At 43.7% G+C, this 24,788-nt stretch overlaps 2 protein-coding genes across 2 annotated transcripts; one reads left to right on the plus strand and one right to left on the minus strand.

Annotated features, from left to right (window-relative positions):
• The first annotated feature begins 20 nt into the window (after positions 1-20).
• On the plus strand, positions 21-3,997 carry DOLK (dolichol kinase). Its single transcript, XM_020965766.2, has one exon. It carries the CDS (start codon positions 560-562, stop codon positions 2,144-2,146), a length of 1,587 nt encoding a protein of 528 aa, XP_020821425.1. The 5' UTR covers positions 21-559; the 3' UTR covers positions 2,147-3,997.
• A 1,071-nt stretch (positions 3,998-5,068) lies between these two features.
• Positions 5,069-14,418, minus strand: PHYHD1 (phytanoyl-CoA dioxygenase domain containing 1). Its single transcript, XM_020965728.2, has 11 exons — positions 14,089-14,418; positions 11,902-12,060; positions 8,870-8,945; positions 8,677-8,724; positions 8,089-8,144; positions 7,545-7,607; positions 7,135-7,156; positions 6,681-6,809; positions 6,449-6,565; positions 6,008-6,134; positions 5,069-5,852 (listed from the first exon to the last, which is right to left on the minus strand). The coding sequence occupies exons 1-11, from the start codon at positions 14,119-14,121 to the stop codon at positions 5,807-5,809; spliced, it is 876 nt and encodes a 291-aa protein (XP_020821387.1). The 5' UTR covers positions 14,122-14,418; the 3' UTR covers positions 5,069-5,806.
• Positions 14,419-24,788: the final 10,370 nt, after the last annotated feature.

Genomic DNA, 24,788 nt, shown 5'->3' on the forward strand with positions numbered 1-24,788 from the left:
TAGGGGTGTGACCGAAGAGTGGAATGGTTGGTTAGTAGCCGCCTGTGTCCCTCGTTTGGCGCTGCGTCTGTCACGTGACCTTCAGGGCTCAAGATGGCGGCTTCCACGGAGGTGAAAGCTCTTGTTTGAGGACAGGAAGACCAAATGGCTGAGGGACAGGCGGTGCTGGACCTGCATCTCTGACAAGGAGGTGAGAAAAGGAGAAGTGTGTCGTCTTCAAGGCTGCCTTCGGCGAGGTCACGCCCCACCACCCTCTCTCACTTTCTCCCCGGGTCCTGAGTGTGGATGGAGAACGAACAGTGAGTCTCAAATCTTTTCTGGACATTGGGGTCACTGACATGTGCCCCTTCCTTGGGGGCTAGGGGTGTCACCAGGCTGTCTGACGCTACGAGTACTCTATAAGCAGCTACCGACCAGTCGCTCTTTTTTTTTTTTTTGGTATACTTCCCTCCTCAGGTTTGGAGAGAGAGGGTTCCTCCTACCTTTTCATCCATGATCCAAATTCCCACCCCTTTGGAAGGGAAACATAGCAGCGCTGGTCCAACCTGAGAGTAGTCGAATGGCTGCAGCCATGACAAGCAAAGCCATGCTGGGGGAAGCCGCCATTGTGTTTATAGTGGTGCTGAGCATCCATGCCTCAGTATGGGACCGCTATTCCTGGTGTGCTGTGGCCCTGGCTGTTCAGGCCTTCTATGTCCAGTACAAGTGGGACAGGCTACTCCAGCAGGGGGCTGCAGTTTTTCAATTCAGGACCACAGCTAACAGCGGACTCCTGCCTGCCTCCATGGTCATCCCTTTGCTGGGGGTGGTGATGAAGAAGCGCTGTGAAGGCGTAGGAAATGTGTACTTTGAGCGCTTTGGCATTGTGGTGGCAGCCACAGGCATGGCATTGGCACTTTTCCTGTCCGTATTGGCCCTGGGCATCACCAGACCAGTGCCCACCAACACCTGTGTCATTTCTGGTCTGGCTGGAAGTGTCATCATCTACATCATGAAACACTCATTGAGTGTGGCAGAGGTGATTGAGGTCCTCGAGGTTCTGCTGATCTTTGTTTACCTCAACATGATTCTGCTGTATCTGCTACCCCGATGCTTTACCCCAGGAGAGGCATTGCTCATCCTAGGGGGTATCAGCTTTGTCCTCAACCAGCTCATTAAGCGATCCCTAAATGTTATTCAAGGCCGAGGAGACCCAGTGGACTTCTTTCTCCTGGTGGTGGTAGTAGGGATGGTTATCATGGGTATCTTCTTCAGCATGTTCTTTGTCTTCATGGACTCTGGAACCTGGACATCTTCTCTTTTCTTCCATTTAATGACAGGTGTTCTGGGCCTTGGTGTCATCATGCCCTGGTTATACCACCTAATTCGGGAGAACCCCTTGCTCTGGCTTTTCCAATTCCTATTCCAGTCAGAAACTCATATCTACCTCCTCATCTACTGGTCCCTGCTGGCTGCTTCAGCCTGCCTAATTGTAATGTACCAAAATGCTAAGAGATTGTCTTCTGAGTCGAAGAAGCATCAGGCCTCCACAGTTACCCGGAAGTATTTCCACTTTATCATAGTGGCTACTTATATACCAGGACTCATATTTGACCGACTCCTACTATATGTTGCGGCTGTGGTCTGCCTGGCTGTCTTTATCTTCCTTGAGTATATTCGCTTCTTTCGAATTAAGCCCCTGGGCCAGACTCTAAGGAACCTGCTTTCCCTCTTCCTTGATGAAAGGGACAGTGGCCCCCTCATCCTGACTCACATTTACCTGCTGCTGGGCATGTCTCTCCCTGTCTGGCTGTTCCCACGACCTTGTGCCCCAAAGGGTAGCCTGGGAGGGGTTGGGGCTCTGGTCCCTTATGCAGGAGTGCTGGCTGTGGGGGTAGGTGACACCATTGCTGCCATTTTTGGCAGTACAGTGGGAGAGATCCATTGGCCAGGAACTCTAAAGACTTTTGAGGGGACAATGACTTCCATATTTGCTCAAATCATTTCTGTGGCTTTGATCTTAATCTTTGATAGTAGGGTGGACCTTAACTCCAGCTATGCTTGGATTTTGGGGTCTATCAGCATAGTCTCCCTCCTGGAAGCCTACACTACCCAAATAGACAATCTTATTTTACCTCTCTACCTCCAGATTCTGCTAATGGCTTAGTCTTCATGCAAAGATCATGAAGGGAGGAAGTGAGTTGAAGGGAAACATATGGCCTATAGTCAGCAATTAGCCATTTGGGTGTGATGGCTCGGCTGGTGAAAAGCTGATTCACTTTCGAAGTGAATTGAGATTTAAAATAAAATCAAAGCTGCTCTTGCATTTTAACTCTGTTGATTTGAAAATAAGGTAACATTTCAGATGAAGGAATTGAAAGGATATACCAGTGAGCGTTTCCAGTGGAAGTGCACTACTTTTTTTAACGTTTGTTTTTTATTTTTCTAAATCACATGGAAACACATTCTTTGCATCAATGGGGCCCATTCAGAGGGCTAGAGAAGTTTTTGTGAAAGAAATAAAAAACCCAGCCTTGAAAAATAGCTTCTCATCTTAAATAACGTATACCTAATAATTTACAGAATTGTGAAAACTGGATTTTGCTTACTGGACTTCATTTTGTAGAAGAAAATAGTAGAGGGAGAAGCTTTTTGTAACCTTTATGAGAATGTTTTAACTGGGTAAAGGGGGAGAGGAGTGCAAAAGAATGAATGAAGAAATATTTGAGTTAAATGGCATTAAATTTATTTCTCCTAAGTGGGCCATAGGGTGCAATATCAGAACCAGATTAGTATAGCTGGTTACTTGGAAATTAGGAGCGCCTAGGGGTGGAAGTAGGTAGCAGAGGAACTAAGAGAAGATATAGAATAGATATTGAGGGTCAATTGTGGAGAATGGGAAAAGCTGGAGAGTACTCTGTAGCAGAGGTCCAAATGGCAGGGCCACATGCAACCCACAATACTCCTGAGTGCAGCCTAACCAGGTTAAAATGTAATTGGAAAAAATTTAACAAAGTAAATAAAAATGCAATAAAACATAGATGATGTTAATACATGGTTTTCTAAGTCAACATGCAGCCTATAGGGATCCTTATGTACAGTTTAGTGGTCCCTGTTTCTATTTGATTTTTGACACCATTGTTCTAGAGCTATGCTTCCTGACCTAAATGATTATTGTGAACCAGTAAAATAAATAACATCTCTACAGATCCTACTGCAACCTCTTAGCAACTCAAAGGGTAGGGGGCCATGAGCTGGGGAGGAAAAAAAGTCAGGGAAAAAGAAATAGCTTTTTCAAGACTACAGAATTTAAGAAAACATGGTCCTTTTATAGTAAGTTTTGCTGACCAGAAAAGCTTTGCCACTAATTATTAGTTAATAAATACTGGTTAAAAATGAGATCCTAGAGGTACATGGGGCTCCTGCATTGCATCATGTTACTTCCTTCCCAGGGAAGCTCAGGAGAGAGCTTTTGAGTGAGTTGCCAAAATGAGGAACACGAAAGGAAAAAGGAGAGGGACAGGATACATGTTTTCTAGGCCCTTTCAAAAGCATAGTTTTGTGTCTTTGGCTATGTATATGCAAATATACAAGAAAGGTGATATTGTAGATATCAAGGGTATGGGCACAGTTCAGCAAGGAATGCCCCACAAGTGTTACCATGGCAAGGGTCTATAATGTATGCTGTAGGCATTGTTGTAAACAAACAGGTTACGGGCAAGATTCTAGCCAAGAGAATTAATGTGTGTATTGAGCATATTAAACATTCTAAGAGCAGAGATAGCTTCCTGACGCGGGTAAAGGAAGATGATCAGAAGAAGGAAGTCAAAGAAAAAGGCACTTGGGCTCAACTGAAATGCCAGCCTGCTCCACCCAGAGAAGCCCACTTTGTGAGAACCAATGGCAAGGATCCTGAGCTATTGGAACTGATCACCTATGAATCCATGGCATAAGTGGCTGTAAAATAAAAACAATAAAAAATTCTTGGGTTAAAAAAAATACGAGATCCTAACCATCACTTACGATTTTTTCCTCTTCACTTACTGCTTCTCCATCCACTGTAGAGCTTCTCCCCTTCATAGCTGTCTGCCAGAGATGTCAATAGGAGGGAACAGGGTAAGCCGAGAGTATATGTGAGAAAGTGACTTTGGGGCTTCCAGCTTTCCTCCTGTTCCAGCTCCAGCAGAATATAGCATCTTTGTATTTATCTTAACTCAAGCAGCATCCTACCCTTGACAAGGAGCATTGTGGTTCCTACCACAGTAAGAACCAAGTTTCTCAGGACAATAACCATATGATGGTGGAAGGTCCCCCCTTAAGAATATATACTGGGAAGAGAGCTACTTCAAAGCCTACCTTTCCCTGCCCTTGAAGAGGACCAGTGTCTTTCCTGGCTATGTTGGGAATCCTGGTCTGAATAAAGATCTTTCCTGCAAGCTCGGCAGAAAGATGGCTGAATTTTGCTTGGCTTAAAGGGAGCAGCTATTAGAGTAAGAAGCTAAGCTAAGGACCCAACTCTTAATGTTTATTCAGTTCTGTAGTGTCACTTTGATTAGTGGCTTACAGTGTGTGACCAGAAATCATCTAAGTGCTCAACACCCAATCATAAATTCCTAATCATAAATGTGGACATTGCCTTGTAGCTTAAAAATGTTCTCATTTTAAGGGGCAGCTAGATGGTGCAGTGGATAGATCACTGACCTTGGATTCAGGAGGACCTGAGTTCAAATCTGGCCTCAGACGCATAACATTTACTAGCTGTGTGATCCTGGGCAAGTCACTTAACCCCATTGCCTAGCCAAAAAACAAACCAAAAAAAGTAATGTTCTCACTTTATAGATGCAAATACTGAACCCCAGAGAGGGGATGACTTTGCTGACATCGAGCAGTGAATCAGTGACCAAGTGGGACTAGAATCCCAGTTTGCTGACTCAATCCAGAGTTCTTTCTACTTCATCAAACTTAGTGATACAATTCCCTTAAATCATTCATTCTAGCACAAGCTAGGTAGGGCTGGTGTGACAGATTTTTATTCTCTTATAATCAAAGCTGCCTGGCTTTATAAAAGTACACCAAAAAGTACCTGCTGTGTATTTGGTAGTTTTTTATTCAATAACCATCACTCTAGATGACCTTTACTTATGTCCTCTTCCCTTTCTCCACTTCTCCCTCTCCCCCCCAGAGTCTTTCCCCACGTCCACACACCACGCAGCTTTCTTCCTCTTTACCAGGTGAGTCTGAGAGTTATCCAGGGGCCGACCCCAAGAAGAAAGGCAAAGGTACTAGGTACTCAGTTGTCCAAGACGAGAACAAGGGTCACATTCCACAGAGGAAGTATCAGGCCTAGGTTAGAAAGTCCAAGTGATAGTATAACACACTTCACTCCTACCTCTGGGGAAGCATAGGGAACCCCTTGGTGTATTAAAAAGTTAGACCCATTGTACAAATGTCCAAACATCTGCTGACAACTACTCCTCGTGGCGGTGAGTCTACAGTGGCCCATTAGCTCACAGTTAGGCTTTCTGGGATAACCACATTTCTGCTTGTACTATTAACAAAGTTTTAGAATTTTTGACTCCCTTTCAATTTTTATTGTTCTGGTTTTAATTTAGTAAATTTGCAGTGCATAGCCCAGGAAAGTAGAAATTTCAACATAAAAAAAAGATCAAGCTTTTGTGTCAGTGCAGTCTAGTGATTCTCCTTACAAATGGAAGGCTTACTCATTTCCATGAACATCAAATTAAAATTACATTCAGAATATAAAAAAAAAAAGTTAGGCCCAGGGCTTCATCTGAAAGAGCAAGGGAATCCATCTTGGTGATTGGCATTAGGTATACAGTAGGGGGAAGGGCAGCTCTGGTGTTGGCTGAAGCCTGAAGAGAAAGAAGGGAAGAGAGAAGTGAGTAATCTGCTGAAAATTTCAGCTGTTTTGTAGCCTTGAGGCTCTCTGAAATGTTTGGGGAAAGCAAGAAGATAGCCCCTGGAAAAGAGCCAGTCTGTCTAACACTCCGGGGGCACCTTGACTTACCAGTTATCCTGGCTCCACTGAGCGTCCTTGGACTCCATGAGGTGGAAGGTGTATGCATGGCGAGAATGTGGGGAGCGGTTCAGCTCACTCTTATGAACGACCTCCCCATGTATCAAGATGAGACCCCCTGGCAGGAGGGATGAAAGGGTCACATTTCTCTGCCTGAACATGTCCCATTCCAGTGTCTGTGTCTCCCTATCTGGATGTAGCCCCAGTCCATCACCTGAGCACTTCTCAAAGGGAAAAACAATAAATGACAGGGACAGCTTAATTCTCAGCAGTTCTGGCAGAAAAGGCCAATGTTGCTATCAAAGAGGACAACCATGGTCTCCCTAAAACTATCCCACAGAGACAACTCTGGGGTGGTTGGACCCAGGTGCTTACATAATCACCCAAAACCCAAGTTCCTGCCTGGCATGCAATAACCTTTAGAACCTTTACCTTTCTGGATAGGTGTAGGGATGAAACGACTCTCCTCATAAACCGGTTCAGAGCCTATGAAGTTGGTGCAACCCCCAGAGTTTGTCTGCACCCGTACCATCCTCCGAGAAATACCACCTGCATTGTTCACAAAGAACAGTCACGTGAATTGCCTCAAAAGCCTCTATGGGGTGGATTTCCCTCTGGGCAGACCCAGAAAGAAGGGAAGATGTTCCACGGAGGCTCTCCTTACCAGTGTGGGAGCCAGGGATGAACCAGAGGCAGCCATTCTCCAGGGTGGCATCCTCCAAGGCGATCCAAACACCCAGTACTCGGCCCAGTGGCTTAGTGTGGAGAAAGGTGGCATCCTGGTGTGGAGTGACTACAACCCACCAACTTGTGATTAGGCCACCTATACCTTGGCCCCCTTCCTCACCCATTTTTGATCCCAAAGCTGAATTTTCCCTTTCCATTTAGCCAATATCCATTTCCTGTCCCCTTTCCTTTACCATCAGGTAAAGAAAGCTCCCCCCATCAGGAACAACTTTCCTCATTCCATGGTAATTTACGGCTGGTTCAGAAATAGTTCCATATTGCCCTACCCACAAAGAGCCAGGGAGCTAATTTCCTCACCCTTCAGAACCTTATCACCAAATATGTATGTACTGTTTGCACCATGCTAGCACAGGGACCTATGCACAGCTCACCTTCCCCGCCAAAGTGTGGTTGCTGAAAGAGAGAGGAGGTCTGATGAAACAGGAGAACAGAGAGGAATTGGAGGGTGCTGGGAGGAGAGATTGAGGAGTAAGGAAATCTTGAATTTTCCAAGGTCATTTCATTCTTGGTAAAAGTATTTTTCTCAATTTAAAATTTTAGAAAAAAAAAATCTCTCCCATGATGTGGGGAATGTCATCCTTCTTGTAAAAATCTTCTAAAATTGGCCTGAGTAGTGCTATTGCATACAATCCCTTATTCATGTATGCTGCTTCAAAAAAGCTTTGGTACCTATGTTATCCTTTGTTCCTCACAACTTTTTGCATTTTACAATTGGGCAAACAATCCCAGGGAGACTTCCCCCAGGCCCCAAAGTGAATTAGTGCCCAAGTAGGAAGCTTACCTTGAAGATGTACATGCTTTGAACTATCACAGGTACTTCAAGCCCCAGACTCTTGACCAACTCCTAAGGAATAGTCCAGTTCACTGACTCAGACCCAAGACAGCATTTCCGAAGAATACCGATAACCCCATATCTGGCAGACCTTCCTAGAATTGTCCCTGTCTCACTGCTTACCCACCCTTCCAGCCTGGGTTTAAAACTGCTCCCTTTCCCTTTGGCAGAGAGAGAAAGGAAGAGTAGGGGGATCTGGGGCAGCATCCCATTGTTTTCTTCTTAACAGCATGAGAATAACATAATACTTTTTCAAGTACAAAGATGCGGGGGCACAGGGAATCCTCTCCATTTTCCTGCCAGCTTTGATTTAGGAGGTGATAGACTCGGTAGTGGGAGGAGTTCCTCCTATAATCAGCCCCAGGCTATCTGGACTTTGGGATGAGGCTGAAGAAGGCATGAAAGTAAACCAGGGCCTGTGCTCTTGTCAGACTATGGGGAGGGGCTCCAAGACACCCAGGGGAGAATTCTAAGGGAGCTTATCCTCACTTACCTGTACCTGAAGTGAGTGGGTAACACTCTTAAAGACAGGGTCATGGGCATGCAGAGCTGTAGGAACAGGAGATGGGAGATTGACTTAATACTGACAGAATCTGAGCTGTTCTCCTAATCCATTGCCTCTCCCTCTCCCACCCTCACCCCCACCCCCCCACCCCCACCAAGGAAAGCTAGAGGCAGCAAATAGCCAGGTCAAGATGTGGAACCCCCAGACCACAGCACCCCAGAGGTGTGGGAGGGGAAGGATAAAACCAGGACCATCCAGGGGTTTGTGAAGGAAGGACAGCAGGACCCTCCAGACACCTCTCCCTCACCCATAGTGCTCACTCGCCCCCAGCACTACTGGGAGAGGGCTGCAGTTTCTTTGGAATTGTCACAAGGGCAGATGAAAATGGACACAGGCTGCTATTGATACCTACTATTCAAAAAGTAACTAGAAAACTATAGAAAGGGGGAGGCAGAGAGAAGGGAAAGACCAAGTTCCCTGGTGTGAAGGGCTAGGGAAGAACAGTGTGTACAAGAACCTACAGACCCATCAGGGCTTCCTGTCCTCCCCCTCTGGCTGTCCAAGAACCATCCTTACCATGGCCAATCTTATTGATAGAGTTCTCTGGCCGGAATAGAAAATTGCCTATGAAATAAAAAAGATGATACGAACTAGGGAAAAACTGAAAGTCCATTTCTCAGTAGGTAGAGAAGATAAAAAAGAACTCAGTTGTCTTGCTCCCCCTAGCCCTTCAAGCATCGCCCAGCCCCTGCCCCTATCTACTTCTTACCTTCCTTGTCAAACACTCCTTTCTCAAAGAAGAATCTGATCTTGTCTCCACTGGTCAAAAAATAGTCAGTATTGCCCTATGAGAGGTTTGGGGAAGTGAGGGAAACAAATCATCAGCGTGTTGGTAATGCTTCAGAAGTGAGGGTCTAAGAGATCATGAATTCCTTTTTTTTTTTCAAGAGCCTGGGATTTGTCCAAAGTCACATATTAAATTAGTGGCAGAGCCAGGATTGAAATGTAATTCTTCAGTTCTGTTGGTGGGGTTGGGGCTTGTGGGGGCTTGGTACTTCTTTTATGCTTCACTCCAAAGGGACAGCATAGAGCTAGACACTTGCCTAGCTAGGGACCTCAGCTAAACCCTGGTGTAGCTCCTTCCAGAAGATAATATGTTTTAGTCACTGATGCTCTGGGCTAGATTGTAAGGTAGGAAGGGACAAAATATAGTATCTTCTCCATAATTAGATAGACTGAGCCCAGGCATCATGATTCTGAGTGAGGACCCAAAGCTTACAGGAATTCTGAGAGTCAGAATCTTGAGAAAGGGCCACTGGGCAGAGGGAGAGGGATTCTGCTGTTCATTCTGATAAATAGAGTAGGAACAGCAGACACCACGTGACTTCACGCTAAAGTGTTGGGAGGGGCGAGGATGACTAACTCAGGAACTAGGAGCTTCTAACAGTGTTGGAAGATTTTTTTTTCTTCCCTAAAACTGAAAGTATTTTCAATCATCTTTGTCCCAGGGAAAAGGAACTCAGGTGGATGTGGAAGGGATGAGGGGAATAACTAAGTCCCCAAGGTGCTCATAAACTCATGACTCTGAAAATCTGTATCTATAGCTCCTAGACCAGCATTTCTTTATCATCACTTATCAGAGAATTTAGAGCTCAAAGGGACAATCGTTAATTTGCTAGACTAGGGATTTTTAACCTGGGATAAATTCCAAGGAAGTCTGTGAACATGGATGGGAATAAAAATTACATCTTTATTTTAATACAATCAGTTTCCTTTGCAATCTTGTGTATTTTAATTTATGCATTTAACAACATTATTCCAGGAAGGAAGTCAGAGGTTTCACCAGACTGTTTGGCTGGGGGAAGGGGGGAAGTCCAGCGCACAAAGACGGTTAGGAGCCCCTGATCTACAGCTTCTTGGCATTTTACAGATTATCCATAGGCAAGTGAAGAGACTTTTCGAAGGGTCATACAGATAGTAAGTAGGGAAGCCAGGATTTAAAATCTGGTGATCCTACTCTGATTCCAGGTCTTGTGCCTTTTCCACTCCAGGATTTTTCCTCTCTCATTCAACCTAATTAAAATAGAGGCTGCTAGGTGGCTGAGTGGATAGCATACTACACCTGGAGTCAGGAAAATGAGTTCAAATTCTGCCTCTGACATTTAAACCATTGTTGATGTCCTTTCCTTCCCCTTCTCCCCCCCACCCCCCTACCCTGGGCAAGTCACTTAACCTCTGTCTGTTTCCTCATCTATAGGATAGGGATTATCTGCCTCCCAAGGTTGTTATGAAGATCAAATGAGATGATAATTTTAAAGTTTTTTGCTAACCTTAGATGCTGGCTATTGTATTATTTACTCAACTCCTGCTTTGTGCAAGGCACTAAGGATAGGACAAAAAAACAAGCTAGTCTCTTCAGTCTCTCCCTGTCTACTGGCTGCCTCCCTATTGCCTACAAACATGTCCATGTCTCCTCTATTCTTTTTTTTTTTTTTTAGGCAATTGAGGTTAAATGACTTGCCTGGGGTCACACAGCTAGTGTCAAGTGTTTGGCCTGAGGCTGGATTTGAACTCAGGTCCTCCTGACTTCAAGGCTGGTGCTCTTTCCACTGTACTACCTACCTGCCCTTCCCTACTAAAAACCGGTTACTTGATCTTTTAATTCCCACTAGTATTATTCTGTATAAATCCTTCCTTTCATGGCTAAACGCCTTAAGAAGGCCATTTACAATAATAAGTGCCTCTACTTCCTTTCTTTCTTAACTCTCTTCAGTTTGGCTTCCAGCTTCACTGTTTAACTGAAACTGTTCTCTCCAGAGTTACGAATGACCTTTAAACTGTCAATTCTAATGGCTCTACTCTTAGTCCTCATCCTTCTTGACCTCTGCAATCTTTGACACTGTCCATCACCTTCTTCCCCTTGATACTCTTCTCTCTAGGTTTTCATGACCCAGCTCTCTCCTGGTTCTCCCTCGACCTGCCTAATTAATCCCTCTCAATTTCCTTTGCTGGATCTTAATCCAAGTCATGCCCACTAACCACAGATTCCCCCCCACCCCCACCCCAGGCTCTGTCTCAGATTGTCTTCACTCTCTTCCTCCAGGCCATTTTGCTAGCTAAAATCCCATCTTCTGCAAGAAGCCTTTCCCAGTCCCCCTTAATGCTAATGCGTTTCCTGTATTAATTATCTCCAATATAGCTTAAATATCTTATTTGTATATTGTTCTTTGTATTAGACTGAGAGTTCCTTGAGAGAACAGATAAGTTTGTTTGTTTATTTGTATTTTTGCCTAACACACTGCCTGGCACATAGTAAGTGCTTTAATGAATGCTTTTTGATTGAGTTAGCTAAGTGCTATTAGGTGTAAAGAGAAGTATAAAATAGGACTTAGGTCATACAAAAAACAATAGGAGAACTTTTTTTTTTTGGACTGGATTGCATCCTTGCAGGGAAATCCCAGTAAGGCAACCCCCTTCTGTGATGGAAAACAATTCCTACTCAACCATTTAGAAGCTTGGAGTTTACTGGGGTGCCAGTAGGTTATTAAGTCACTTGCCCAGGACCAAACAGCCTGTATATATTTGTCAGAGGCTGAACTGGAAACACATCTTTTTGATTCCAAGGCCGATTGACTCTCTAGCCATTCCAAAATAACTGTATCCAAAAATTCTATGGTTTTAATATAAAATGCTCTCATTTGGCCATGGGAGAAGCTGAGATCTGTGTATATTAAAGACCAGGAGAGGGCAGTGTGGTCCAACGGTGAGAGTCAGGAAACCAGGATTCTAGTGCCTTCCTACCTGGGATCGGAGCTGTTCCTCTTCTTGAGTAGAGAATTCAATGCGACAGTGAGATGGGATTTCCATTTCTGCTATGATCTTCTGGATTTGTTCCCTCATGATATCACACTCATTGGGGGAAAATATCCCTTCCAGGACCAGAAATCCATCCTCTTGGAACTATGGGAGAGGTGGAGCCTCTTTAAGACCAGACCCTCTCTTCACCTCCCCCTCCCCCCCAAACTGCCTGAGATTCATTACATTATTATATTTATATTTATAAAATTTCATTACATTCCTTATTCATTCATAAACTATATTAAATGACACAACAACTCACATTTCTATCACACGAAGGTTTACAAAGCCAGCTTTCCTCATGACAACCCTGTGGGGTATTCTCTATGTGTATTCTAGTCCCCCTTTACAGGTAAGGAAACTGAGGCACATAGAGATGAAATGACCAATTGTCAGACATACTCTGACCTCATCTTCTGACTCCAAACTCAAGCACCAAGTGTTCTTTCCCCTGTGCTGTATACCATATACTACTAGCATATCATGGCACAACGGATAAAGCACTGGTCCTGGAGTCAGGAAGACTTGATGTTCAAATTTGACCTTAAGACACTTAATAGTTGTGTGGTCCTGAGCAAATCACTTAACCACTGTCTGCCTCAGTTTCCTGAGCTGTAAAATGATGATAATAATAGCACCTACCTCACAAGGTGGTGGTGAGGATCAAATAAGATCATATTTATAAAGTGCTTAGCACATAGTAGGTGCTTAATAAATGCTTGTTTCCTTCTCTAACTAGATATAGGCTCCTTAAGGGAAGAGATTATATACCATTCATTTCTATATTCCTAGTACCCAGCAAAAATTTAGGTACATATCAATATTAGTAATAACTGACATTGTCATAGCATTTTAAGGCTTAAAAAGTGTGTTATCTCACTGGATCCTCAAAACAACTCTGTGAGGGAGGTAAAATAATTGTATTATTGGCCATCTTACAGATGAAGAAACTGAGGCTTAAAAGATGGTAAAAAACTTGTTCATGGTCACACAGCTAGTAAACTCAGGCAAGATTTGATTTCAGGTCTCAGCTTACTCCAATTCCAAGACTCTTCCTACTCTACCACTCTGCCTCCATAAGGGGTGCTTAATGAATGCTTTTTTTTTTAGCCAGGGTTACACAGCTAGTGTCAAGTGTTTGGTCTCAGGCTGGATTTGAACTCAGGTCCTCCTGACTTCAGGGCAGGCGCTCTATCCACTGGGCCACCTAGCTGCCCCATGAATGCTTATTGATGGTGGTGCTATGCTGCTGCTGATGATTGGGTTGTTGTTCAGTGGTTTGCCATTTCCTTCTCCAGCTCATTTCACCAAAGAGGAAACAGAGTAAATTAGGGTTAAGTGACTTGCCCAGGGTCACATTGCTAGTAAGTGCCTGAGGCTGGATTTGAACTGAGGAAGATGAGTCTTCTAGACTCCAGGCACTGCATCCTCTCCACTGCCATCTAGCGGGACGATTAGGTAGCATCCTAATACAGAGGAAAGTACACTGGATTTGGAGTCAAGAGAACTAAGTTCAAATTCCAGCTCTGACGTTGAACAGCTGTGTGACCTTGAGCAAATGACTTCAGCTCTATGGACATCTTCCTCATCTATAAAATGAGAGGGTTAGGCTATAGGATCTTTAAGGCCCCGTCTCCAAGTCTCTTGCATGGTCTTTCCCTTCCAGGCGCAGCAGGTCCTATCCCTGGCTCTTTCCGTCTCTCCCTAACTCCACCCACCCTTCTTAGACTAGGGCCCTGAGCTCCGAGTCCTCTCACTTCCTAATGGCAAGAGCTTTATGCCCCGCACAAGTCAAATGTAGTTCTTTGCTTTTTCTTTTCTTTCTCCTGGCCCTTCCAGTCGAAGCAGGGGGGAATCCTGAGCCCCAGTCCCGACTTTTCCCTCATCCGCACCCTCGCATCCCAATCTTCCAGAAACCCTGTCCAAGGTCCCTGGCAAACTCCGAGCTGGGTAGGGGGCAGGGGTCTTAGGGCACAAGCTGAGTTCCAGTGGCGGTGGGAGCGTGGGGAAGGGAAAGGTTGAGGATTAACTCTGAAGTTCCTAGGGAAATTTATACTAAACAAGGGTAGCACTCTCCGCTATCCCCAACCCATTACCCCTTAACAGTGCCCACTCTAGTGTTGCCCCCACCTTCCGTAGCTGCGTTGAGCTCAGGCCTGCCATGGGACTCAAAGGGACGGGCTGGTGAGGCCTCTTTTGTCCTTGTTTTGGTTTTTTTCTGGGAACAGAACAGGCAGCTGAATTCTGGCTCCTGGGTAGTGGCTTCCAGGCTGGGTTGGAGTTGGAGTGGCGGTGGGGAGGAGGTGGGCAGAACAGCGGTTTGCTTCACGCTCTCCTACCCAGAGTCAGTCCGTTCTGGTCCAGAGTCGCTGAAGCTTCTCTCAGGCTTTTGTAGTACTAAGTCTGGATGCCCACACGGGATGACCTCGCTCCACCCCCACCCCCTGTCCCCAATTTCACTTCCCTTTGCAGTGTGCAGAGAAGAGGGAGTGGCCCCTGGTCAACCAATCAGAGTCCTTGCCCCCACAGCTAATTCCAGTGGCCCTAGGAAAGCACAGGAATTAGCTGCAGTCCTTTGAGCCACTCAAGGTTTATACGCTTATACATCTGTCAAATCAAACATTTACTAAGGTCTTGCTTTGTGCTAAACCCAAACTAGCACCCAGGATAAAGGGGATTGGAGGCAGAAGACAAGGCTGTACAAAACCAGATCCCAGATCTCAGAAATTTAAACTCTACTGGGAAGCAAGAGGGAGTACGAAGAGAGAGCTTTGAGCTGAAGTTCTTAACTTGTAAAACACAAGTCTGATCAATGATACTCCCCTGCTCAAGAGACTCCTGGGGCTCTCTTGTGCCTTTAGGATCAAATGTAAACTCCTAAATTTAACATGTCAGTTCTTTGACAATCTGGCTATACAACGTAACTTTCCAGAGCTATTTCACATTCCCCCCCCCAAATATTTTATGTCATTGCCAAATGGGCCTACTGCATTTCCCTAGACTCTGCATTTGATTTCTGGACTGCCTCTGCATGGGTTGTCTTCCATGACTAGAAGGTCCTCAGTCTTCACACTCACCTATCTAGATTTTTTTGGAGCTCAGGTCATAGGAAAGCCTTTCTTGATCTCTCCCCCTCCCCAATGTAAATGCTATCTCTCTTCTCAAGTGATCAGATATATCAGATATACAAGAGCTTCTTAACTTTTTTTAGGTGATGGACCCAGGGATGGGCTTCAGCCAGCTCTTATCAGGTCAGGAGAGACAACTGTTAAATTTTCAGTCTGAGCATTTATACCCAAGAATTGTCAAACACTACAGATGAGGGCTTGATTTATTGTTTTGTTGATTGTCTAGACTTAAGAAAGTGAAAGAGAAAATGTGAATAGTGCATATATTTTCCCCCCAGAGAGCCAGTGGTTAAACATTAGCTAGCACACTACTATATGGACAATCTGGACACCTTTAGCAGTCTGGTGAAGCCTGTGGACTCTTTCAAAGAACATTTTTTAAAAAATCAACAAACAAGAATTTATTAAGCACCTACCATGTTCTAGTCAGGGATTGTGGCAGGTGGAGGGGGGAGAAATAAATATTTATACAGTGCCTACTATATTATCTTATTTGACCTCATGACAACCCTGTGAGGTAGGTACTATTTCATATTTGAAGAGACTGAGGCAAACAGAGATTAAGTGACTTGCCCAAGGTCAAACAGCTAGCAAGTGTATGAGGTCACATTTGAACTCAGGTCTTCCTGACTCGAAAGAGCAATTAAGTGGTGAAGTGGATATGCTGGGCCTCAGACACTTGCTAGCTGTGTGACCCTGGACAAGCTTAATCCTGTTTGCCTCAGTTTCCTCCTCTGTAAAATGAGCTGGAGAAGGATATGGCAAACCACTCCAGTATCTTTGTCAAGAAATAGGGTCACAAAGATTTGGAAACAACTAAACAACGACAGACAACTTCCTGACTCCAGGCCTAGTGTTCTGTCTACTAGGACACCAGCTACCTAGGTGGCACAGGTAAACACATAAAATACAAAGCATGAAAAAATCCATAGTGCAAGGAGCTTACATTCTAACAGGTATGGCAAGTATATCTATAATACTTGTCATATTATAGACATCATATTATGTAAGTATATACTATAGTATATATTGTATTATAGAAATATTCACCATATTATATATTATATAAATACATAATATACTATATATTGTATTATACCATACAAATATCCAATATAGTATATATTGTATTATATTACATAAATATATACTATACTTTGTATTATATAAATCTGCAATATACTAATATACACTATATCATTTTATTTATTATTATATTATGTGAAAATGCTTGTTCGATGGGATAAAGGAAGTTTAAGTATCAGAACAGCTGAATTCTTTACCCTCCTTTGTGTTAGGAAGGCTTCTCCAAAGTGGGACAGGACCCTTAGGGACTACTATCCTAAAAGGAAGATAGACTACAGAAGGTCTTTAGTTGAGCCCTCCAAAGCACGTTTACAAACCAGAGGTCTGTCCCATTCCTCCTGTCTTTCAAAGGCTTTAGAAACTCTAGGGGCAGCTAGTTGGTGCGGTGGATAGAGCACCAGCCCTGAAGTCAGGAGGACCTGTGTTCAAATCCTGCCTCAGACACATAACACTTAACTAAGCTGTGTGATCCTGGGGTAAGTCACTTAACTCCATTGCCAAACCAAAAAAAAAAAAAACCACAAACAACTCTAGACCAGGGGTGGGGAATCTTCAGATTCGAGGTCACCTGTGGCCCTCTAGGTCCTGAAGTTCTGACCTTTGACTGAATCCAAACTTCACAGAACAAATCCCCTTAATAAAGCTTGGATTCAGTCAAAGAGCTGAACTTGAGGACCTAGAGAGCCACAGGTGCCCTCAAGCCACAGGTTTCCTCACCCTTGATCTAGAGGAAGGAATCATTAAAACTTCTTCGGAGTGGAATGGTCCCACTCTTGACATCTCCCCTGATGGAGAGTAAGCTTCTTGAGGTTAAGACCTATCAAGTCTTTCCCTTTGTATCTTCCAGTCCTTACTTGTCAGGGGTACTTAATCAATGGTTGTTGAACTGAACTGAATTCTTATACCCTAGGCAGTTTCTGGTGGTTCCTTTCCCAGGCCCATGACAAATACCACCTCTGTGTTCTAGGCAGTTTCAGCCCTTCCACTCTGAATAGTCTCTAGGAAACCAAAATCAAGCCAATCAAAGGCCTTGTAGATGGGGGCAGTTATCTCTGGAGCCTAGCAAGGCCTTGTATCGAGATTAGAGCAGTTCCCAGCTGTTTCCTATCCTGGACTGGCTAGTTTGCATATTAATGACACAGCTTCCCAACTGCTAGCCAGAGCCAATAAATCAGCTGAAACCTATTAAAACGCACCACAGAGCCCTTCCTTGAAACGACAGCTTTGTTCTTGTTCAAGCTTGAAGGGACAGAGTGTCTCAGGCTGTGAGGATGAAGACGAGATCTGACTCTTGAGATTACTGGCCAGCAGTCAAGTCCTGCCCTCTGAAGCTGCTGCCATGGTCGAAGGAGGTTTCTAGGAGAAGGGAATGGGGAACATAAACTCCCCTGCATTTGAGGCTGGACCTTCAATTGAGAACAAGCTGCTGAGGAAGATGTGAGTGGAAGCAGCAAAAGGAGCTCAAAACTTCTCTCACTCTGAGAAAGGTCCTGGTCCTAGTGAAAGAAAAGAAATCCCAGAATCACAGTACATAAAAGCTTAGAAAACAGAGGGTAATACATGTACAAAATAGTTGAAAAAAAAAACACATGGAATCTGGAGAAAATTTTGGGCATATCACAACACTGAAAGTCAGAGTGTTCATAACCAACAGGTGGTACCCAGATTTCAGGGATACCTCGTGTAGTATAAGTGTATGTATACATATGTGGGGCAGGCAGGTGAGACAGTGGATAGAGTGCTAGACCAACAGTCAGATAGATATGTGTTCAAATCCTGCCTCAGACACTTAGTAACTGTGACGATGAGCAAGTCACTTAACCTCTGTCTGCCTCCGTTTCCTCATATGTAAAACAGGGATGATACTATAGGACCTACCTTACAGGGCTATGGTGAGGATCAAATCAGATAATATTCGTAAAGTGCTTTGCAAACCTTAAAGCACTACATAAATGCTAACTATTATTACAAGATCAATATCACTAAGCTTTGTTCATGTTATTTTTGCTCTCCTGTTGACCAGATTAATATTTAGGGTGGCAATGTAGTCTAGTGGAAAGAACATTGTCCTTGCACTTGGGAAAGGCCTGGGATTGACTCTTGCCTGTGACACCTCCTATCTGTGGGATCCTGACCCTCTCACAAATCCGGATCAATAAAATAAGAATAATAATACCTGTGGTTCCTGTGTCACAGAATCATCATGTGCAATCAAATCAGATAATCTATGTAAAGTGCTTCATACCATTTAAATTGTATAAAAAATTTAATACCTTTAAACATATCCATGAAATATTATTTTAAAAATTCCATCTCCCACTTCATCTGTGCAAGGCTGCTCTTTTCCATGCCTAGAAATGATTTCCCTTCTAAAATTTCTATTCTCCTGCAAAGCTCAGCTCAATTACTACTTCCCAAGTGATACCTTTTCCAAATTGTCCTGGGGCTGGTGCCAAGACCACTTCTGATCAGTACCAAATAGCTTGTGTTTACTTTGCATGTGTTTTGTATAGACTATAAGCCTCTTGAGGGCAGGAATGGATTAATTTTTGTCCCTGTATCCCTAGGGCTGTACCAGGGCTATAATGGGCACTTAACAAATGTCTCTTGATTGTTAAAAATAACATTAAGAATCATAGGTCTAGAGCTGGAAAGGACATTGAGGATAAGTGGTTTAATCTGATTCCTCCATTTTACAGTTGGGGAAGCAGAGGTCTAAAGAAGTTAAGGGACTTGTTCAAGGTCACGCAGTGATAGATCTACTCTGCTAGGTCCAAGTCAAGCTAATCTAACTCTCCTATAATAGGATGACATACAGCTCAAGAGCTGGAAGTGACTTCAAAGGCTATCTAGTGCACATAGGTAGTAACTAGCAGTCAGAATTTGAACTCGGGTCCTCTGATTGCAGACAGTGCTCTTTCTATTGAACCAAGCTGCATTTTAATGATTACAAAGTATTTTTCTTTACAATAGGCCTTGAGTGAGAAATGAATCTGTGATTTCATCAGGCTGGGGAAACGTCTTCCAACAATACATATTAGCATTTCGTCTTCAACTTAGCAGATCAGTCCTAGAGAGTTGCCTGAAGTCGGGGAGGCTTGTAAGTGTCAGGGGTAGCCTTTGAATCCAGTCCTTGCTGACTATAAGGCCAGTACTCCGTCCTGATTTTACAGAGGAGAACTTTAAAGCTCAGATTAAGTGATTTGCCTGTGATTATTGTTACTTTGGAAAGTCTGTATGACAAAATGTTTCAGAGGAAACTGGGAACATTTGCACAAACTGTTGCAGAATGAAGTGAGCAGAACCAGAACAATTTATGCAATAATAACATTGTATAGAAAAACAGCCTTGAAAGACTTTAGCCCTCTGATCAATGCAATAACCAATCACGATTCAAGAGGACCACTGAAGAAACCATGTGCTTACCCACCTCCTGGCAGGGATGGGTTCAAGATGCAGAATGTTTTTAGACATAGCCAATGAGGGAATTTGCTTTGCTTGACTGTGCCTGTGGAAATGAGAGGGAGAGAAATAAATGCTTGTTAATTTGAAAAATATCAAAATTAAATTTGAAAAAAGTAAAGTGTCTGCTTACACCCTTTCTGAAACAGACCTGTTCCAATTAGGTACTGAGATGTTAAGCAGTTCCCATAGCAAAGGGGCTGCGTGCAGACTGCACAGGCCTGGACGTATCCTTATCACCATTGCTCATTCAGCCCCCAGGCAGCTGAAAGAGGGAGTGGATCATTTCCATTTTGGTTTTGCATCCAAAAGCAAACAAGACCAAGCCATGGAAGGATTGCAACACAAAAGAGAGTGGCATACCAGGGCAGCGGAAGTGAGAGGGAACTCCGAATACCAGAGAGCTATTAGAGTTTATGGGAGTCTTCAATTCACTGGGTCGGGTTTGGGGTAGAAGTGGGGAAGGGTGCTATTTCAATCAGCAGGATTTTACAGGCCAATGAACTTTCAAAATTTCCTAAATGCATCGGTCCAAGAATAGCTTGAGGTCAACAGCACACTCTCCCAGTTAGCAGTAAGCAGGGCCAGAGAGGAGAGGGAAGAGAGGTCTCTGAAAGCTTAGACATTCCCAAAGATTAAGTGAAAACAATTTCTGTGGGGTCAGAGCATCACAGCTTAGGGGCAGGAAACAACAGAAGTTTCCAGTCTGTCCTATAGAAGGTGTCCAAAGAACTCCCTCCCCTCTTCCTTAATTTGGAACCTCAGGCAGAATAAACACTCAGTTCAAGACTCAAGTTCCTGTTGACCTAAGTAAGCAAGCATCCTTTTCTTTAAGGCCCCTCCAAATATGCCATCCTGTGCTCTACTGGGGATTCATAGAATCAGAATGTTAGAGCTGGGTGTGATCTTAAGGGTCATCTAGTTAAACTTTAATTTTATAGAATAGGAAACTGGAGTCCAGAGAGGATAAGGAACTTACTTGCCCAGGCAACCCAGAAAATGGTGGGGTCAGGATGATAACCCCATACTATTTTTCTTGCATTCCAAACATAGATGACAAATCTTATCACATCAGTGCCCCAGAGTAACTAGGGAAGCCATTGGGTACTCTTAGTGTATAGTGAACTCCACAGACTGGTCTCAGTTGCATCTATATCTCCAGGACTGGGAAAAGCACTCTTCCTGGAGTCAGTGGTTATGGATTTAAATCTCCCTTTGGGTAAGCTCTTTCATTTTCCTAAGCCTCAGTTTCCTCATCTGTAAAATGGGAGAGAGGAAGTTTTTGACTCCATGGCTTTTGAGTTATGACTCTGACTTATACTCAGGATAAGATTTACTCATAAGTGGGAACTGGAGAAAGTTTTCAGTCTTATAGAATCATCCCAATCCCACTAAGATAGTTTCTTATCCTTTTGGCTAGCCCTAATTATATTATGAAGCATTAATCATTAAATTGAATCTTAAACCTCTCCCTGTCTGCTGGCTCATTCCTTACTGCCTACAGACAAACCCGAGTCTCCCCATCTTTGGTGTTTTTTTTTTTGAGGTAATTGGGGTTAAGTGACTTGCCCAGAGTCACACAACTAGTGTTATGTGTATGAGGCCGGATTTGAACTCAGGTCTTCCTGACTCTGATGGGGTGCTTGGGTGCTTATGTTTGGGTGCTTGTACTTGGACCCCAATTTCTCCCTAGCCTCAGAAACACTATCCCTGACAGTTTCTCCCCAGCCCAAGGACACTGTGCTTAGCAATTACTCACGAATGGGCCCCAGCAATACCCTTATCTCTTTCCCTGATGCAGTTACAAACAGGACCTGAAGGAATTATTAGTTTGAACTGGCTTTGCACTGGGTCATAAAGACATACTACGGCCCTACCTCCTTATCTACATCCTGGGCTCCTCATTAACTGTATTTTAGACTTAAGACATATGTATACTCCCTACATCTATCTTGTCAAACAAGACATTGATTGGTGGCAGACTGAACAACTCTGTTACCCTGAACTCTAGTTTACTTAGTGACATAGAAGACCTAAAACCACACCTCCATGTGGCCCCCCTTATGGGCTTTTCCCAGTGAACTCTGGGTAAAATGCCTGCACAGTAGGTATAAGAAGTGCACGTTCTTTTAAGAACTGACCACTCCTTAACCACTCCCTAATCCCACCCTGAATCACCTAGTTAGCATATTTGGCACATGTTTTATTGTATTTTATCCTGTATAAACTTTAACCGTACCTCTTGAAGGTTGAAACAGTAAACTTTGCCACCTTGACTTAAAGAATGCTTGAGTCTGTGAATTCATTCCAGACCACCCTGTCCTGTACTTCAGTCTTTGAGGGGTCACAACGTCTCAACCTCTCATACTGAAACAACTCCAGGGCTGGTGCTCTATCCACTGCACCACCTAGCTGCCCTCCCCTATCTTTTAAAAACTCACTTGACCCTACCATCTGCTCACTTTATTCACCCAGGGGTGGGGAACCTCAGCCTTGAGGCCACATGTGACCTTCTAGGTTCTTGGGTGTCCATGTTTTACAGAATAAAACCTTTTATTAAGGGGATTTGTTCTGTTAAGTTGGATTCAGTCAAAGGACTGAACTTGAGGCCTGGAGGGCCACATTCAGCCCTGAGGTTTTAGGTTCCCCGCCCCTGCAATACTTTTCCTCTTTTTCATAGCCAAAATTCTATCCAAAAAACTTCCTATATTCATTACCTCCACTTCCTCTCCTTTCTTCTCCTTGAGGCTGGAGGCTTCTTATAATCTGGCTCCTAACTTCATCACTGTGATCTCCTCTCCAGAGCTAAAAATGATCTCTCAACTGTTGAATCCAGTGATGTTTTCTCATTCCTTATCCTTCTGGATCTCTACAGCACTGAACACCGTTGATCATCACTCTCTCCCAATTCCCAGGCCTTTTTTCTCTTAGTTCTCTGTCCATCAGCAGCCTCACTGATCCTCAGGTTTGCTTGCTGGATCAGCATCAATATACTGTGTCCTAGTTAGGGATGTATCCCTACATTACATGGCCTGGGCCCTCTTCTTTATACTAATCATCTCCCTGCAGATGATTCATATATATACATATGAGATGCAGTCTTGCATCACCAGTTGCCTTTGGGATGTCTCAAACTCAACATGTCCAAAATGTAAGTGTCTTTCCCCTTTCCAATTGAGAGCATCATCATCTTCATGACCACCCAGACTCAAAACCTTGACCCCTCGACTCATTTAATATCATCATTCTTACCTCCATAACCTCTCTCCTAAATGTCCCCTTCTCTTCACTAACATAGCCACTATCCCAAACAGACTCTCATCACCTCTTGCCTGGACTAATGTTGTCTTGTTCTTGTTCAGTCATGTCCAACTCTTCCTGACCCCATTTGGGGTTTTTGTTGACAAAGATACTGGAGTGGTTTGCCATTTCCTTCTCTAGCTCATTTTCCAGGTGGGGAAATTGAAGCAAAACAGGGTTAAGTGACTTGCCCAGGGTCATGAAGCTAGTAAGTGTCTGAATCTGGATTTGAACTCATATTTTCTAATTGATTTCCTTACCTCAGCTCTCTCCCCACTCCATCACTCTATACTCAACTTCCAAAGTGATCTTCCTAAAGTGCAGTTTTGATCTTGTTAGCCTCACATTCAATAAACTAGAGTGGCTCCCTATTACCTCGAGAATCAATATAAAATCTTATTTGGCATTTAAAGCCCTCACAACCTGGTCCCTTTCTACCATTCCAGTCTTCTTACACTATTCCCCTCCATTCTCTATGAGCTACCTACACTGGCCTGCTGGCTGCTCTCTACCCATCACACTCCACCTCCTGCCTCCTTTGCATTGGCTCTCCCTCATGCCTGAGATGCTCTCTTTCTTCATCCTTGCCTCCTGGCTTTCCTGACTGCCTTCAAGACGAAGCTCATATCTCACCTTCTGTAGGAGCCCTTTATGATATATGTGTGTGTGTGTGTGTGTGTGTGTGTGTGTATAAAAATAAATGCATATATACACACATTCAGAGTGCCCAAAAAGTCTTAGTTCAGTTTTAAGCTTTAATAGCTCAATAACCCTGAACTTGAGTTGTCTTCCCTCATTGGAATGGGAGTTCCTCTAGGGTGGCAATTTTATTTTTTGCCTTTCTTTGCATTCCCTACATCAACACAGTGCCTAGCACACAGCAAGCTCTTAACAAATGCTTATTGATGGATTTGATTCTTCAACATTAGTTATGGGTTCAATTCTCATATCTACTCAGATGATTCACATCTCTTTCTCTCTTCATCCATCCATTTATGGGTTCAATTATCATGTCTACTCAGATGACACACAGCCATCCATCTATTTATTTCTATCCATTCATCCAACCATCAATCCATCCATTTATGGGTTCAATTATCCTATCTTCTCAGATGATTCACACATCCATCCATCCATCTATTTATGGGTTCAATTATCATGTCTTCTCAGATGACTCACACATCCATCTATCTATCTATTTATCTATCTCCAGCTCCAGTCCCTCTTCTGAGCACCAATCTCACATCACCAATTTCACATGGTGGAAATTTCAAATTGAATGGGGGGGGGAAGGGAAACAGAATAAGCATTTATATAGCACCTACTATACACCAGGCAATGGGCTAAAGCTTAGCCTTAGCCTTTTATTAAAGGGATTTGTTCTGTGAAGTTTGGATTCAGTCAAAGGGCCACACTTGAGGACCTAGAGGGCCAGAGTAGCCTCAAGACTGCAGGTTCCCCACCTCTGGCTAAGCACTTTGCAAATATTATCCCTTTCAACCTCATCATAACCGTAAAGTAGGTGCCATTATGACCCCCATTTTGCATATGAAGGAACTGAGATTGACAGAGGCTAAGTGAATTGCCCAGGGTCACACAGCTAGTGCCTGAGGTGGGAATGGAACCTGCATCTTTCTGACTCTGGAACCAGTACTCTATCTCTTGTACCACCTAGCTAGCTGCCTCTGCAGTGTCTTGTGGGAATCTCAAAAAATCAAGACATCCAAAACAAAACTATCTTTCTGGCCCCAGATCCAAAATTCTTTCATAATTTCTCTATTTCTATTGAGTTCGCCACTATACTTCTGCTTAGACAATCTAAATTACATAAAATTTAAAAGCTTTTGCATGAAC

Source organism: Phascolarctos cinereus, unplaced genomic scaffold (assembly GCF_003287225.1).
Source record: "Phascolarctos cinereus isolate Bilbo 61053 unplaced genomic scaffold, phaCin_HiC Scaffold_2;HRSCAF=192, whole genome shotgun sequence".
NCBI classification, from domain to species: domain Eukaryota; kingdom Metazoa; phylum Chordata; class Mammalia; order Diprotodontia; family Phascolarctidae; genus Phascolarctos; species Phascolarctos cinereus.

Excerpts from the sequence above, each read along its gene's own strand:
- DOLK (XM_020965766.2), top strand. The coding sequence starts at position 560 with ATGGCTGCAGCCATGACAAGCAAAGCCATGCTGGGGGAAGCCGCCATT.
- PHYHD1 (XM_020965728.2), bottom strand. The coding sequence starts at position 14,121 with ATGGCAGGCCTGAGCTCAACGCAGCTACGGAAG. Across the intron at positions 8,946-11,901 it reads AGGAACAGCTCCGATCCCAG|GGCAATACTGACTATTTTTT; the intron begins GTAGGAAGGCAC and ends AACCTCTCATAG. Across the intron at positions 8,145-8,676 it reads TATCAATAAGATTGGCCATG|CTCTGCATGCCCATGACCCT; the intron begins GTAAGGATGGTT and ends CTGTTCCTACAG.